The following is a 16,067-nucleotide window of genomic DNA, read 5'->3' as shown; positions in this document are numbered from 1 at the left end:
CAACAGTATATTTCACCACTGCATTCCACAGCCATGTCTCTATATGCAAACAGCTGGAGGGGGACTCGAACCAGAGGAAGACAAGGCTGTCAGCCATGGGCGTCACCCCAGCACCCTAGTGAACACAGTCATATAGAGATACAAAGCGGGAACATTAGACTAGTTCAAACTAGTTAACTGTGGTTGTGAGATGTGGTGTGAACATCAATGGCTTATGTGTTACAGAAAACACACACTATACTGTTGACTTTGTTATGGTGTCACAATCTACTTTCAAAACAAGCATATCCCATCCATATATAGTCAGACTACTGACAACAGAACAGAGGGGAAATTTCCATTAAATGAGAAAGAGAGTTTATATTGTATGTTTTCAAATAGATGCTTATTAAGTAATAATGTACATTGTGGCATTGCAGATTTTTTGTTTACATTATGGAGCATTTGTGTTTAATGTACTCAATAATAAAATATATAAATGCTATCTAAAATTAACTTTATTTCAGTTTGTTATGAGCACAAGAAAATCGAGTAGTTCTAATTGTATTTTCATTTGGATTTAGTCTGCTCAGGAACTTTTCAGACAGGCCTATTTGGGGGAATAGAATTGTCAATCCAAGTTCATTTTAATTTGATGGGGAATTGCATCTCAGTGTTTGATGCGTCACTACTGACACCCTGGTTTGAATCCAGGCTGTACAAATGCATGACATGTTACGAATTCTCATTTTCTGTTAGCTAGGTGTCTAATGTTAGCTAGTCGTTAGGGAAAAGTATACAGGGGGTTGGTGGCACCTTGATTAGGTAGGACGGGCTTGTGGTAATGGCTGGAGAGGAATGGCAAATATATTTTTAAAAAACATGGTTTCTGTGTGGTTGATCCAATTCCATTCGCTCCTTCCCAGCCAACATTATTAGCCGGTTAGGAGTTAGGTTATTAAGGTTAGGTTTAGCTAACATGCTAAGTAGTTGAATAGTAGCAAAGTTGCTAATTATCTAAAATGCTGAAGTTGTCTGTGATCAGATTTGAACACACAACCTTTGGGTTACTAGACTTTCACATTATACGCTCACCCATCCACCCTGACTAACCACCCTACTTTCGTTTTCCCCTTAAGTAACCTTCTGTCTTATGTAACCATACCAAATACAAAACGTAACATACACTGATTTGACGGGCCCGGATTACTATGTTACGTCTCATCTATGAGACCAGGTTGCCTTATAAAAAGTGAGACTACGTGCTCTATGACCAAGGAACAAAGAGTTAACGCTTTACAATAGGGGGGGAAGTTGGACAAAGTTCCTGTCTAACATATTCCCTGAATTCTATAGAGACTACCATCGGGGGAAATACACACGTTAATACATATTTCAGATTGTGTAAATAGCAGGATTACATTCTGGATATTGGGGTAGCAATATCATAATTTTGAAGACACCTGCGATACATCAGGTATTCGATTGGGAGGGAAGTCATTGGGCGTTCACCGCTGGAAAGAATAAGGTAAGGCCGTCTCAAATTGCAAATCACCTTGACAGTTTGAGCAGTGTTCAGACTGACTATTATATTATCTGTGAAGTATTAGGCCGTGTTATCTGATAACACAAAATTGCAGTTCTTATGGCAAGATGTCAAGAGTTACAAGTGATCTAATGCCACAGAGTTTGTAACATGATTTCAGTTCCTCCCCACTACAAACACCTTCGCTCAAATGGCTGGCAGCGATACATTGTTTTGCGATTCTGGAGGAAGAATTGTAGTCAAATTGATACATTAAGTTGGTAGTAGTCTGATTTAATCATGATGTAATACAGTTAATTAGTCTGTGAAATCGTGTAAATGCCCCTTAGAAGCTAGCCCTTAATGAGTCTGTTAGATTACATTTTTCATAAAGTAAGGGTCATTGGAAAAGGCGTCTTCTGTAAGGGGGTGTTTTGTAAGGAAGCGCGACGCTCGGTCTGAACATTAACACGCATTGTTTAAGGTATGGTTCTGGAAGCATACGGACCTTGTTTTTCATATAATCGAGAAATATATATATTTTTAAAGTTAAATTGATAAACACTTTTCTTATAGGGATAGGGTTTCCACGAGGCCATATGTCCATGTTACAGCGCTCGTTTAAAGAAATCGGATGGAAGATGGTGGACTAGCTGTGCTAATTAGCTATCGGCATCTCCGAACACGTGTGTAAACGGAAGACCGAGACTCCACAAAGGTGTCACTGAAAAATACTGTCTGCTGCAACTGTGTTAAAAATGGCTTAAACCATGTACAGTAAGTGTGTGTGTGTTTTGCATTTGTTAAATTATTTCGATGTGGTATGGAAGTAGAGGGATTTATGTTTCAAGAACTGTACCACAATTGAGAATCAATTCATGTTGAGATGGAGTATTTGGCTGTTTTGTCTTCCAGAGCCAATTCACCCTTTAAACAGAACTTGCAAGGTCCTTGGACTAAGCAGTAACATTAGGCGTGGACTCAAGGTGTCGAAAGCTGGACAATGTTGACTCCAATGCTTCCCAAGGTTGTGTCAAGTTTGCTTGATGTCCTTTGGATGGTGGACCATACTTGACACACACAGTGAACTGTTGACCATCAAACCCAGCAGTGTTGCAGTTCTTGAGACAAACCGGTGCGCCTGGCACCTACTACCATAACCTGTTTTAAAAGGGCTTTAAAAAAAATCTGCTTGATTTGAAAATGGTTGTCTAGCGATGATCAACAACCAATTTGATAGAGCTTGAAGAATTTAGAAAGTATAAATGGGCAAATAATGTACAATCCAGGTGTGTAAAGCTCTTAGAGACTTACCCAGAAAGACTCACAGCTGTAATCAATGCCAAAGGGGATTCTAACTAACTTGACTCGGGCATGTGAGTACTTATGTAAATGAGATATTTATGTATTTCATTTTCAATAGTCTATCAAATTGGTTGTTGATTACTGCTAGACAACCATTTTTGAGTCTTGCCATTGGTTTTCAAGCAGATTTAACTCACCACATAGGAACATTCACTGTCTTGGTAAGCAACTCCAGTGTAGATTTGGCCTTGTGTTTGAGGTCATTGTCCTGTTTGAAGGTGAAATAATCTCCCAATGTCTGGTAGAAAGCAGACAACCAGGTTTTCCTCTAGGATCTTGCCTGTGCTTAGTTTTTTATCCTGAAAAACTTCCAAGACCTTAACGATTATAAACATACCCATAACATGATGCAGCCACTGCTATGCTTGAAAATATGAAGTGGTACTCGGTAATGTGTTTTATTGGATTTGCCTCAAACATACGTTTCTATTCAGGACAAAAAGTGAATTGCTTAGAGAAATGTTTTACAGTATTACTGTAAGGTCGCCTAGAGGTTAGAGCATTGGGCCAGTAACCGAAAAGGTGCTAGATCAAATCCCCGAGCTGACAAGGTACAAATCTGTCGTTCTGCCCCTGAACAAGGCAGTTAACCCACTGTTCCTAGGCCGTCATTGTAAATAAGAATTAGTTCTTAACTGACTTGCCTAGTTAAATAAAGTTAAAATAAAATAAAAAGTGCCTTGTTGCAAACAGGATGCATGTTTTGGAATATTTGTATTTCCTTTTCACTCTGTCAATTAGTATAGTATTGCGGAGTAACTACAATGTTGATCCATCCTCAGTTTTCTCCTATCACAGCCATTAATCTCTGTAACTGTTCTAAAGTTACCATTGGCCTCATGGTGAAATCCCTGAGCGGTTTCCATCCTCTCCGGCAACTGAGTTAGGAAGGACGCCTGTATCTTTGTCGCGACTGGATGTATTGATACACCATCCAAAGTAATTAATAACTTCACTGTGCTCAAAGGGATATTCAATGCCAGCTTTTTTTTTTTTTACCCATCCACTAATAGGTGCCCTTCTTTACGAGGCATTGGAAATCCTCCCTGGTCTTTGTGGTTGAATCTGTGTTTGAAATGCACTTCTCGTCTGAGGGATAATTATATGTGTGGGGTACAGAGAAGATGTAGTCATTCAAAAATCATGTCAAACACTATTATTGCACAAAGTGAGTCCATGCAACTTATTATGTGACTTGTTAGGCACATTTTTACTCCTGAACTTAGTTAGGCTTGCCGTAACAAAGGGGTTGGATACTTATTGATTCAAGACATTTCAGTTTAATTTATTAACTATTTTTTTATATATAAAAATTGAAATGTCATCATTCCCCTTTGACATTATGGAGTATTGTGTGTGTGTGTGTGTGTGTGTAGGCCAGTGACAACATCTCAATGTAATCCATTTTAAATTCCGGCAGTAACACAACAAAATCTGGAAAAAGTCAGTGTGAATAGTTTCTGAAGGCACTGTAGGCTATATGCCTATTTTTGTTGAAGAACCAGGGCTTCAAAAAACAATTACTCAACCAAATGGTTAATTGTTTTGTTTGTGCAATGTTTCCTGTCCTTTTCTTCTATTTCTCTCTTTCTGTCATTCTGTGTGGTCATAACAGAGGTCATTTATCATCTGTCACCTCTGGAATCAGCTTAGTCTGGATTCCCATGGGACTGTGACACGTGCCAAGAAGTCAGATGACTTAAAACATGTAAACCCTGTTACCATTTACACAATAGGAAACATCAATTACCTCAACATGTAAAGTATTTTTTGTGTACATTGACCAGAATACTGTTTTCCAATGAGTTTGAACTATGTAGGTGTGGGATTTGAGTCTCTGTCTAGCTGTAGCCTCTAAAACATGTTCACTCTATGGTCCCATTTCCATTGTAGTTGGGTGTTATTCTGATTGGTTAAAACTCCATTTCAGCCTCTGTCTATTCCACAAGATACCACTGGCTAAATCTATGATGTTAAAATGCCTATTTACCCTGTTCCATCTGACTGTGCAATCCACTGTCTCATCAGCCCAGCCAGGCAGTTTATAAACTTGATTTCCACAATAGAAATTCTCACATTTCTTTTAGACTAAGATTTAGTTTTCAACAGCTTAGATTCGTATAAACCTTGCCGTCTGTCTCTCCGACATTTGCAACATTGTTTCAATATTCAAATTTGATCACCAGCTATCCAATAGTAATGAATGTGTCGGGAAGAGACAGACCGGTAGGCAGCTTTTCTCAGCCAGTCAAATCATGAATCAGCATCGTTCGTACATACATACATACAGTTGAAGTTGGAAGTTTACATACACTATAGCCAAATACATTTAAACTCAGTTTTTCACAATTCCTGACATTTAATCCTAGTAAAAATTCCCTGTCTTAGGTCAGTTAGGATCACCACTTTATTTTAAGAACATGAAGTGACAGAATAATCGTAGAGAGAATGTTTTATTTCTTTCATCACATTCCCAGTGGGTCAGAATTTTACATGCACTCAATTACTATTTGGTAGAATTGCCTTTAAATTATTTAACTTGGATCAAACGTTTCGGGTACCAAAGTACACCTCTAGGAGACAGAACGCATCTCCTTCCTGATCGGTATGATTTTGAAATTGCTCCCAAGAAAGAACCAGACTTGTGGAGGTCTACAATTTTTTTTTCTGAGGTCTTGGCTGATTTCTTTAGATTTTTCTATGATGTCAAATAAAGAGGCACTGAGTTTGAAGGGAGGCCTTGAAATACATCCACAGATACACTTCCAATTGACTCAAATTATGTCAATTAGATTATCAGAAGCTTCTAAAGCCATGACATCATGTTCTGGAATTTTTTTAAACTTATTGGTGACAAGGGGGCAGTATTGAGTAGTTTGGATGAAATAAGGTGCCCAGAGTAAACTGCCTGCTACTCTGTCCCAGATGCTAATGTAACGGATGTGAAACGCTAGCTTAGTTAGCGGTGGTTCGCGCTAAATAGTGTTTCAATCGGTGACGTCACTTGCTCTGAGACCTTGAAGTAGTGGTTCCCCTTGCTCTGCAAGGGCCGCGGCTTTGTGGAGCGATGGGTAACGATGCTTCGTGGGTGTCAGTTGTTGATGTGTGCAGAGGGTCCCTGGTTCACGCCCGGGTATGGGCGAGGGGACGGTCTAAAGTTATACTGTTACACTAATATATGCATATCATTAGTAGTATTGGATAGAAAACACTCTGAAGTTTCTAAAACTGTTTGAATGATGTCTGTGAGTATAACAGAACTCATATGGCAGGTGAAAACCTGAGACAAATCCAACCAGGAAGTGGGAAATCTGAGGTTGGTAGTTTAATTTAAGTGATTGCCTATCCAATATGCTGTGTCTATGGGGCCAGATTGCACTTCCCAAGGCTTCCAGCAGATGTCAACAGTCTTTAGAAAGTTGTTTGAGGCTTCTGTTGTGGAAGGTGGTCGAATAAGAGTGGACTAGGCTGTGGCCAATCAGTTGTTTACTGCGCGGGCGCGCTGTGCCTTCTTTTTCCTCTGTAATGAATACTCTATTGTCCGTTTGGAATATTATTGAAAATGTATTATGAAAAGACCCTAAGGATTGATTGTATACATCGTTTGACATGTTTCTACAAACTGTAATGGAACTCTTGACCTCCCAGACCTTTCGTCTGGATTTTGTGCTCGCGCATTGTGCCTTTGGAATAGTGAACTAAACGTGCGAACAAAACGGAGGTATTTGGACATAAATATGGACGTAATCGAACAAAACAAACATTTCTTGTGGGAGTCCTGGAAGTTAGTTCCGACGAAGATCAGCAAAGGTAAGTGAAGATTTATAATGCTACTTGTGACTTTTGTTGACTCCACAATTTGGCGGGTAACTGTATGGCTCGCTTTTGTGGCTGAACGCTGTTCACAGATTATTGTGCTTTTGCCATAAAGCTTTTTTGAAATCTGACACAGCGGTTGCATTAAGAACAAGTTTATCTTTAATTCTATGTAAAACATGTATTTTTCATCAAAGTTTATGATGAGTATTTCTGTTATTTGATGTGGCTCTCTGCAATTTCTCCGGATGTTTTGGAGGCATTTCTGAACATGGTGCCAATGTAAACTGAGGTTTTTGGATATAAATATGAACTTGATCGATCAAAAGATACATGTATTGTGTAACATTGAGTCCTGGGAGTGTCATCTGATGAAGATCGTCAAAGGTTAGTGATTAATTGTATCTATATTTCTGTTTTTTGTGACACCTCTCTTTGGTTGGAAAATGTCTGAATGCTTTCTGTGACTAGTTACTGACCTAACATAATGATATGTTCTGCTTTTGCCGAAAAGCCTTTTTGAAATTGGAAACTGTGGTTGGATTAACAAGACGTGCATCTTTTAAAATGGTGTACAATACTTGTATGGTTGAGGAATTTTAATTGAGATTTCTGTTGTTTTGAATTTGGCGCCCTGCAATTTCACTGGCTGTTGGCGAGGTGGGACGCTAGCGTCCCGAACAATCCCAGAGAGGTTAAGGCAAGAAACAGAGCATGCTTTTTTAAATTTATTTTTTTAGACACATTTTTCAACCTCATGTAGTATAGCCCATAGGCCTGGATTTTTTTAGGGGGCATTACGGCCACACAAAGGGGATGCAGCCGGGAAATTCGAGGCATTATCAAGTTCTTGTCGAATTTTGAATGAGAGACTGAAGTGTGTACGGCCTGTGCAAAAACAAAGCAGAGCTTATGCCTTTTTTATGCAACATTTTAAAATCATCATTAGTCGCATCATGCAGCCTTAGAATGTATTAAAATCAAAACGTATGTAGCCCAACATCACAACTACAGTTCCATAAATAACTCTAAGCATATATTGTAAGAGTACCTGTTTCTTTGTTAAACGCTCAGCGCAGAATAGCCGCATGGGTGCACTCCTTCAAATCGTTTGGAGAAAATAGCCTTTCTATTTTACTCAGCTATGTTCAGTTGTGTTCTTCATGCTATAAAATAACATTAAATAATGCCACGGAATTCAAAGCAAATCTTGCCTGGTAAATGAACTAGTTTAGCCCACAGCCATATGGCATAACCAGGTCAGGACCTAACATAAGGACAACTCGGAGTATGCTATTCTGTTCTTCTGAAATAGACTACATTTTCTTCATATCATGTTTCTTTAGACCTGTCTAAAATAATAATGGCTTTATTGTGAAGGTGTAGGCTATATTACATAGATTTGTTAGACTTGTTTAAAATGTAGAGGTTCCAAAGGTCTGCATCAGTGGCTTGTAGGAAGCCAGGAGATGCTAAATGTTTTATGTTAATTAACAGTTTATTACCGTGAGACCGGCAGTTATTTGCGTGACAATCACCGGCTGACATTTTCATGACGCCTATTACTATACCCCATTCAAAGGCACTTACATTTTTTGTCTTGCCCACTCACCCTCTGAATGGCACACATACACAATCCATTTCTCAATTTCTCTAGGCTTAAAAATCCTTCTTTAACCTGTCTCCTCTTCTACACTGATTTTGAAGTGCATTTAACAAGTGACATCAATAAGGGATCATAGCTTTGACCTGGTCAGCCTGTCATGGAATGAGCAGGTGTTCTTAATGTTTTGATCATAGCTTTGACCTGGTCAGCCTGTCATGGAATGAGCAGGTGTTCTTAATGTTTTGTGTCCTCTGTGTATATCCTATTGTGTACATATCAGTTGTATTACTATGCATACTACTTTCCTGTTATGACTTTTTATTTGTTTTAATTTTGACTTGATTAGTGTTGAAGGAGCTAGCATGTAAGCATTTCACTGCACCTTTTATACCTGCTGGAAACTGTGTACGTGACTTTTTTTTTTTTTTGCGCCACACGCCAACTTACTGTTTAAGTGCCTTGAAACAGGGGACTCTGGCTTGGCATAATAGAAGATTCTCATTGAGTCTGTTGTTGTACAGAATCTTGCACTATGACTGCACTTTTTTGCAACATCTGTATTTGTTGTAGAGCACCTGACTTTAGTGCAGGGGTTCTTCAACTTTTCCAGCCTGACACCCAAATGAGAGATTCTGTGTTTTCCTGGGACCCAAGCTTAGGAAAATATGCAACTATAAATAAATATTGGTACTTTTCATTGCCCTTATGCCTAAAACAAATGCAGTTTAGACTACAACAATGACATTAAATATCTATTCATGTTTATTTTCCCCCATTTTAAAAACACTCTTACATATCTGTCTAGGTTGGAACTGGTGCTGTTAAAATACAATAAATCATTTTTAATTCTCAACTAGAATAAACTGATTTATCACATCACACAGATGTAGACCAGGAAACAAACACACACACACACAGTCCCAATGAGAGGTGTGTGTGTGGCTGGTTGAAGTTCTCATGTGTATTTGGGCTCTGTTTTTGACAGTGCAACTCTGAGGTGATGCTCAGCCTTGAAATTTAGTTTCTGTACTTGTTTTTTTTTTTTAAGTATGTCAGAGTTGAGAACCCTGACTCACATAGGTTTGTGGTGCCAAACTGGACCAGAACATCTACTGCTTTCTCAGTCAGGCAGAAGACCGCTTCCTGCTGAAGATGAACAACCCAGAACTGTGTGTGTGTTTGCCTCTAACAGCATCTTGCTTCAATCAGTTTATTCCAGTTAAGAATACAACCTTATTACATGTATTTTAACAGCAACAGTTCCAACTAGACTTTCTGAACATTTTTCATCTTCTGTACTGTTCCTAGGATTGCACTATCAGTAGCTAGCTTTGGTGAATGTTATCTATTAGCTGTGTATGAGAGTTAGTACTTTCTTATTTCTGCTTACTACCTGTTTATAAAATGACAACAATGCCTTGCTAGCTGACTTTTCCACTGTCAGAAGCACTGTTTCCTGAAGCATTCTGCCCTGTTCTGAAAGAACTCTCTGGGTTTACCACCATGCTGTGGATGTTGGGTCAGGACATCTCGTTTTATTCATTTGTTCGTTTTGAGAGACTCAACTATGCACTTCCCCGCACTAAACACATTGTGTGCGCTCCTCGTTATAAAATGTGTATGAAAGAGGGAGAAACTCATCGCTGTATATGTGTTTCATGACAATTGAGTTCAGTCAGACCTTGTGGCTAGCATGAGTCCATGTGATAACAGCGGTGAGTGATGGCGAGTGGGAATGACGAGTGGCAGGCAGCGCATCATCGGCTGCGTTGTGTGTGTCGCGGTGTGATCTTCACGAAAACTGTAGAAAAAATATCTGGTGAACCGCGAAGCACACAGGCATCTACCTCTCTCGCGACGCAACTTCCTAACTGAGCAGAGACCGCTGCTAAAGCAGAGAGCGCAGATGCACTTGGCCAAATCACTTCCAGTAATTAATGATTAGTAATTAAATAATTCTACATTTACTCTTGACACATCGCAACCCACCATTAACAGGTCCGTGTGTCACGACCCATACTTTAACGGCTGCTTTAATGTAATGTGATTGCTTGTCACCTTGAAAGCTCACCAAGCACATTGTTGCTATAGGAGGCTTTTTCATACATTCATGCTTCTGATATTGTCACTGTACCATAACGTTCATGCCAATACTTTTCCGTGATAGGTGCAGTGCATGCCTTCAACTGCCATCCTTCACATTAAGGTGTAAGGTTTTGTTGGATAGTGTCTTCAGTGCATATTTAGACCTGCACTGTAAAGCTGTTCACACTTTTCACCAAGGTCTTCTATTTCCACCTGAAGCATCTCTTCTAGTGATCCAACAAGTCAAACCATTTAATATATTGGCTGACAGGTACATCTGAATGGCATGCATGTATTTTTAGACAGTTATGCATTCAAAGACATATATTATAATGTTGAATACACTTATCACCAAACATTGCATGTCAGGAATATTTATTTTATTTAACCTTTATTTAACTAGGCAAGTCAGTTAAGAACAAAGTCTTATTTACAATGGCGGCCAAACCCGGACGACGTTGGGCTAATTGTGCGCCGCCCTATGGGACTCGGTTGTGATAGACTGGAATCGAACCAGGGTCTGTAGTGACGCCTCTAGCACTGAGATGCAGTGCCTTAGACCGCTGCTCGACTCAGGAGCCCAAAATATATGCTTCATGAGAAATTTATGCACACTTCATAGGCTGTAGGTTACACACTTAAAGTGGTATTACATGTATAGGTTACACACTTAGGCCAAAGTGGTATTACATGTATAGGTTACACACTTAGGCCAAAGTGGTATTATATGCAGACTCCCAGTACAAGTTGTTGTCTTGATTAGAGATCCATCTGAGTTTTTGTTTAGGGGCCCTTTGCTGCATTAGGAGCTAAAAGGAATAAGTACTGTCAGTGTTTGCTGAATCCACGTTAAGTGACTCATAGCATGATATGGAGGTATCACTATGAGACAGTCATTTTGTGAATATCTACCATTTACAATGTGAAATGCTCTAGTTGTAAACTGAAAAGAAACAAATGGAAGTGCCAGCAGTTTAGAATCTTCTGTTGGTTATACTATAGTAATACAACCTCAACACAGCCTGAGCAAAGTGTAGTGTTGTTTTAGCATGATTTAGGAGGGCTAGACCCACAAAGAAATGTTCAGGACATTGTTTGGGTAATATATTGTCACTCGAAATACCAACACATTCACACAGTGAAGTATTTAAAGACAGGACAATGATAAATTACCATGAAAGAGCCTATATTACGTTGCCATGCACACTACCTCCAACAATACATTTGGATGGATTTCAAATCACAGGGCTAGCCTTTAATTTGGACTTTGTAGTTTTGAAAATTTCTTCGAACTTCACTATTATAGTATTGTAGGCCTACATTATTTCCTGGTGCTTTTTGCTCAATGATTGGCTCATTCACATGATTAATTCAGTTCTCTTTAATTGACACTATTCCAGCGGCTCTTTATCATGTAAAATATATTTGTGAATAACTAAAACGCAGGTAGGTTAATGTGACCCTCCATGAACTTCTCTGGCTTTGGCCCCCTTCCTAGGCACATTATGTCTATTCCAGGAAGTTGTTCTTTGTCATCTGATTTCAGCTAGTCTGAGCCTTTGCCAGTTTTATTGTGCTGCTACATTCCTGCTCCTTAATATGAAAACAACTTTCCTCTCTCCCACATTGCAGATTAGGTCTACGGGGTTCATCCCTTGAGCCTCCTCTCCCCAGTCTGCTGTATCTGATTGTGTGACACTTCTGGTGGGTCCACGTAGGGGGGGGTGATGTGTTCCAGTGGCGGTCCAGACAGCTCCGGCTATGGGGGCAGCCGGTCCGGCTCCTCATATGCTCTGTGTGCCTTGGGGGTGGGGCTCATAGCCCTGGGTATCGTCATGATCGTGTGGACTGTGGTGCCCGGGGATGCTCCCCAGACAACCAAGGCTCCGGGCAACTTCAGTGTTATTGTACCAGTGGACCATGCTGGGGATGGAGAGAAGGACAGGGAAACAGCGAAGACCTCATCAATAGCCTATGTGCTGGTGGGTGCGGGGGTGGCCATGCTGCTGCTGTCCATCTACCTGGGGGTGAGGAACAAGAGGAGGGGGAGCCAAAGAGGACAGGAGACACAGGTCCCCTTTGTGGACCATGTGGCTGGGGAGGCAAGAGAGATGTGAGTGCTTTAAACAATTAAGATAATCACTAACAGTAACTTATTTTAATCATCCAAGAAGGGATTCAGAGGCTTTGTTTTCACTATTAACCCAGATAACTTCTAGGATGATGCCTGCAACATGCCTCCCTTTTGATTGATAATGTTAAAGCACCAGTCTATCTCCACTGAGTGTACAAAACATTAAGAACACCTACCTAATATTGAGTTGTCTTGCCTACTCACCCTCCGAATGGCACACATACACAATCCATGTCTCAAGGCTTTAAAATCCTTATTTAACCTGTCTCCTCCCCTTCCTCTACACTGATTGAAGTGGATTTAACAAGTGACATCAATAAGGGATTATAGCTTTCACCTGGATTCACCTGGTCAGTCTATGTCATGGAAAGAGCAGGTGTCCTTAATGTTTTGTCCTCTCAAAACTAGCACCAAATTTCATACCAGTACATACCACAAAGTAATTAAGGGATAAAAGTCCATTAGAGGAAAAAATAAACATTGAACGCTGTGCACTTATTACCACTACTGGCCGGTGTGGCTACAACTTCCTGCATTACAAATGGCTCTCATTCGTGAGGTTTACAAAAATAGCAGAGACGTATCATTACAAAAGCTCTTATTGTTCTGGCAAGGGATGTTTTTGTGATTCTGATCAGTTAAGGAGCAGTACTTAGCTTTTCTAGTATCCTTAAAAAAAACATGAAATGTAAATGATTGCTAAAATGTTATTTTAAACCGCTGTCCCTGTACATTCTTTTGTAGTGCAGGGGAGCCAGCACCAGCCTACGATGTGCCCAGCTATGAGGAGGCGGTCACCAGTGGCCAGTACCCCATACGCCAGAGCAACTTACGCCACAGCACCTCCCAGCTGCCTTCATACGAAGACCTCATCAGTGCTGTGGAAAACGAGGGGGAGGGACCAAGAGCAGTTACTTCAGAGGAGGTTCCTCCCACCACTCCGGCCCTGGATCCCCAGCCCGCCCCCGCGACTGCAGCCAACCCCCCAACCCGCAGCAGCAGTCGGGCTAGACGGATACTACGGCCGCTCAGGGTACGCAGAATCAAGTCAGAGAAACTCCATCTGAAGGACTTCCGTTTTAAGGTCCGCAACCCTACTGATGTGAAGGTGACCATTGAACCCATCACGCCACCACCACAGTATGACGACAAGATGCCTGAGTTCTGACAGCGACCTCGGGCTTGGGAGGACTACAAGCATTGTTTTTCAATGTTGAGTAAAACAACACTATTGCTGGATCAGATGGACTAATAATAAATACAATTTTTGGAAAGCAGAACCATTATAACAGATGCTTTGTGAATATAGGCCCTGAACTCACATACCATCTCAGAGTAGGAGTGTTGATCTAGGATCTGTCCATGCAATCTTATTCATTATGAACTGAAAGGCAAAGCTGATCCTAGTTCAGATCTCCCACTCTGAGACACTTTGTGGATACACGGGCCTTGAGTCCAGAGGCCTGGCTGGGAGTCTTCTTCCTTCACACTGAGACCAAGACACTGACATTGTTGCTTTGAATCAAGATGTTTCTCTGCTCTATCTTGTTTATTGAAATCTGCTTAGTGCACATAAAGAAGCCCTGGAATAAATATGCCATTATCTGTTTAGAACACTGTGGCTGTGTTTTGAAGATAATTACCTATCTTGTTCTTATCTTGTGCACAAATACATCTTGACATCCAGAAAATGTCCTTAACCTTTTCAGATGGAATGCATAAAATGGTGTCATAACAGTGCCTTGGTAATTGTATTGTATCAGCAGATGTGCCTTTTAGGAAACGATCCATGTCATCAGTTTGTCCCACACAGTGATTGCTCATGGACTACTGGAAACAAATGCCCTATGAAAATGGTAGTTTCATGTCAGTCTATACAAAGGATGGCACAACTTTTGAGAATGTGTTTTATAGTACTACTATGTAGAGGACATGCTGAAGCCAAGGAATAATTAAATACCTTTATGTTGACATTTTATATTTGGAGAGTATTGGATGTGAATCATGAAAATGGCCACTTTCTATAACTGCAGCAACAATGAAAGGGAATAAGTGTTGCTCGTCAGCTTTACATTCAAGGGAATAGCAGGTAGAATACCCTGGAGTCCAAATAAACTAAGACTTATCTCTGCTAATTTATCTAATTAACTATGCACATTTTTACAGAGTTAAGAGCATTTTGATAAGACTGCTTCAAGATGTCTTTACTTATGTGGACCGTGAATGAATGTACCTTTCTAGTACTGACCCAGTTCACCTAACTACAGCCATGTTTGGGAAGATCATTGGAGAAGCATAATGTTCTTAGAATTAAACCGCAGTTATTTATGAAATACTTTTTTGTCTTCTGACACTAGGAGAAAAAATGGAACTATTGGGCTCCCGAGTGGCGCAGCAGTCTAAGGCACTGCAGTGCTAGAGGCATCACTACAGACCCTGGTTCGATTCCAGGCTGTATCACAACCGGCCGTGATTGGGAGTCCCATAGGTCGGCTCACAATTGGCCCAGTGTCGTCCAGATTAGGGTTTGGCAGGGGTAGGCCGTCATTGTAAATAAGAATTTGTTCTTAACTGACTATCCTAGTTTTAAAAAATTAGGGGGGGTGTACTGTATATGTACTTAGTGTAGGTGACCAAATTCAATAGATAACACTGTATGAATGACCTCTGGTCTGTAGAGTTGGTTTGCGTGTATGCGCTTGTTTCTGTATTGACACAAATTTAAATAAGTCATGAAAGGTATTGGGGTAATTGTCTGTTTTTAAAAATGTTAGATATCAATGTATTTATTTTAACGTGCAAATCATTATTTTGGGATTCTTGAGAAATAAAATTGACTGAGTTGTTTGTTGTATGGATTAAAGATGCATCACAATCTCACACTGAACATTAAATATTTCAATCTTGACCTTCTCACATTAATTCATGTTACATGTGTAAACAAACAATATGTTGCCCAGAATGTTCTTTAGCCTACGGTTATATAGTAAGACTGTCTTTTTTTTTTACATTGCCATAAATTCCTATGGCTTCCTATTTTTCCGGCTCTTATTAAATTATATTTTAGCACCCTCTAGTGGTATTTTAATGAACCCACATAAAGTGAACGACTGGGTGCAGGTTTATTCCTGACCATGCCGTCAAACCGGGGAAACAGCCCAGGGAATGGATTCATTACGTCTTGCAACGGAGACCATTTAAAACCCAAACGGAATGTAATAGGCCAGGAACTACGTGCATGTTTATAATAGAAACGATCGTTTTCGTTGCGAAACTTTTTCCGTTTGGAGTAAAAGTTTTCTGTTGCAAAACATCGGTTTAGTGAATACCCCCTGGTTATATATTGTGTAGAGCGTCACCAAGGGAAAAAATCCACAAAATCTTGTCATCAAACTGGGGTGCGTTCAGCAAGACCCAACGTTTTGGAATGTTCAGATAGTAATACGCTATGAGGAACAAACGTGCCTATGCCGTATAATAAAGAATCGACGCGGCTCTATTCGTTGCATATCTGTACCGTTCAACATTTGGTTACTGAACATCGTCCTGGTGTGTAC

General features: G+C 40.2%; 1 protein-coding gene across 3 annotated transcripts; it reads left to right on the top strand.

Annotated features, from left to right (window-relative positions):
- Positions 1-1,229: 1,229 nt before the first annotated feature.
- LOC109898462 (transmembrane protein 51) lies at positions 1,230-15,423 on the top strand. 3 transcript variants are annotated; one of them, XM_020493448.2, is made up of 4 exons: positions 1,238-1,507; positions 2,081-2,281; positions 12,009-12,489; positions 13,255-15,423. In XM_020493448.2, exons 3-4 carry the CDS (start codon positions 12,104-12,106, stop codon positions 13,676-13,678), a joined length of 810 nt encoding a protein of 269 aa, XP_020349037.1. In that variant the 5' UTR covers positions 1,238-1,507; positions 2,081-2,281; positions 12,009-12,103; the 3' UTR covers positions 13,679-15,423. The 3 variants fall into 3 exon arrangements, with proteins under 3 accessions (XP_020349030.1, XP_020349037.1, XP_031643383.1); XM_031787523.1 differs by lacking the exon at positions 1,238-1,507 and adding an exon at positions 1,586-1,988; XM_020493441.2 differs by lacking the exon at positions 2,081-2,281 and having other exon boundaries at positions 1,230-1,507.
- Positions 15,424-16,067: the final 644 nt, after the last annotated feature.

This window comes from Oncorhynchus kisutch, linkage group LG1 (assembly GCF_002021735.2).
Source record: "Oncorhynchus kisutch isolate 150728-3 linkage group LG1, Okis_V2, whole genome shotgun sequence".
NCBI lineage: Eukaryota > Metazoa > Chordata > Actinopteri > Salmoniformes > Salmonidae > Oncorhynchus > Oncorhynchus kisutch.
Note: the sequence above shows the minus strand (reverse complement) of the source record. Positions and strands in the feature narration are given on the sequence as shown.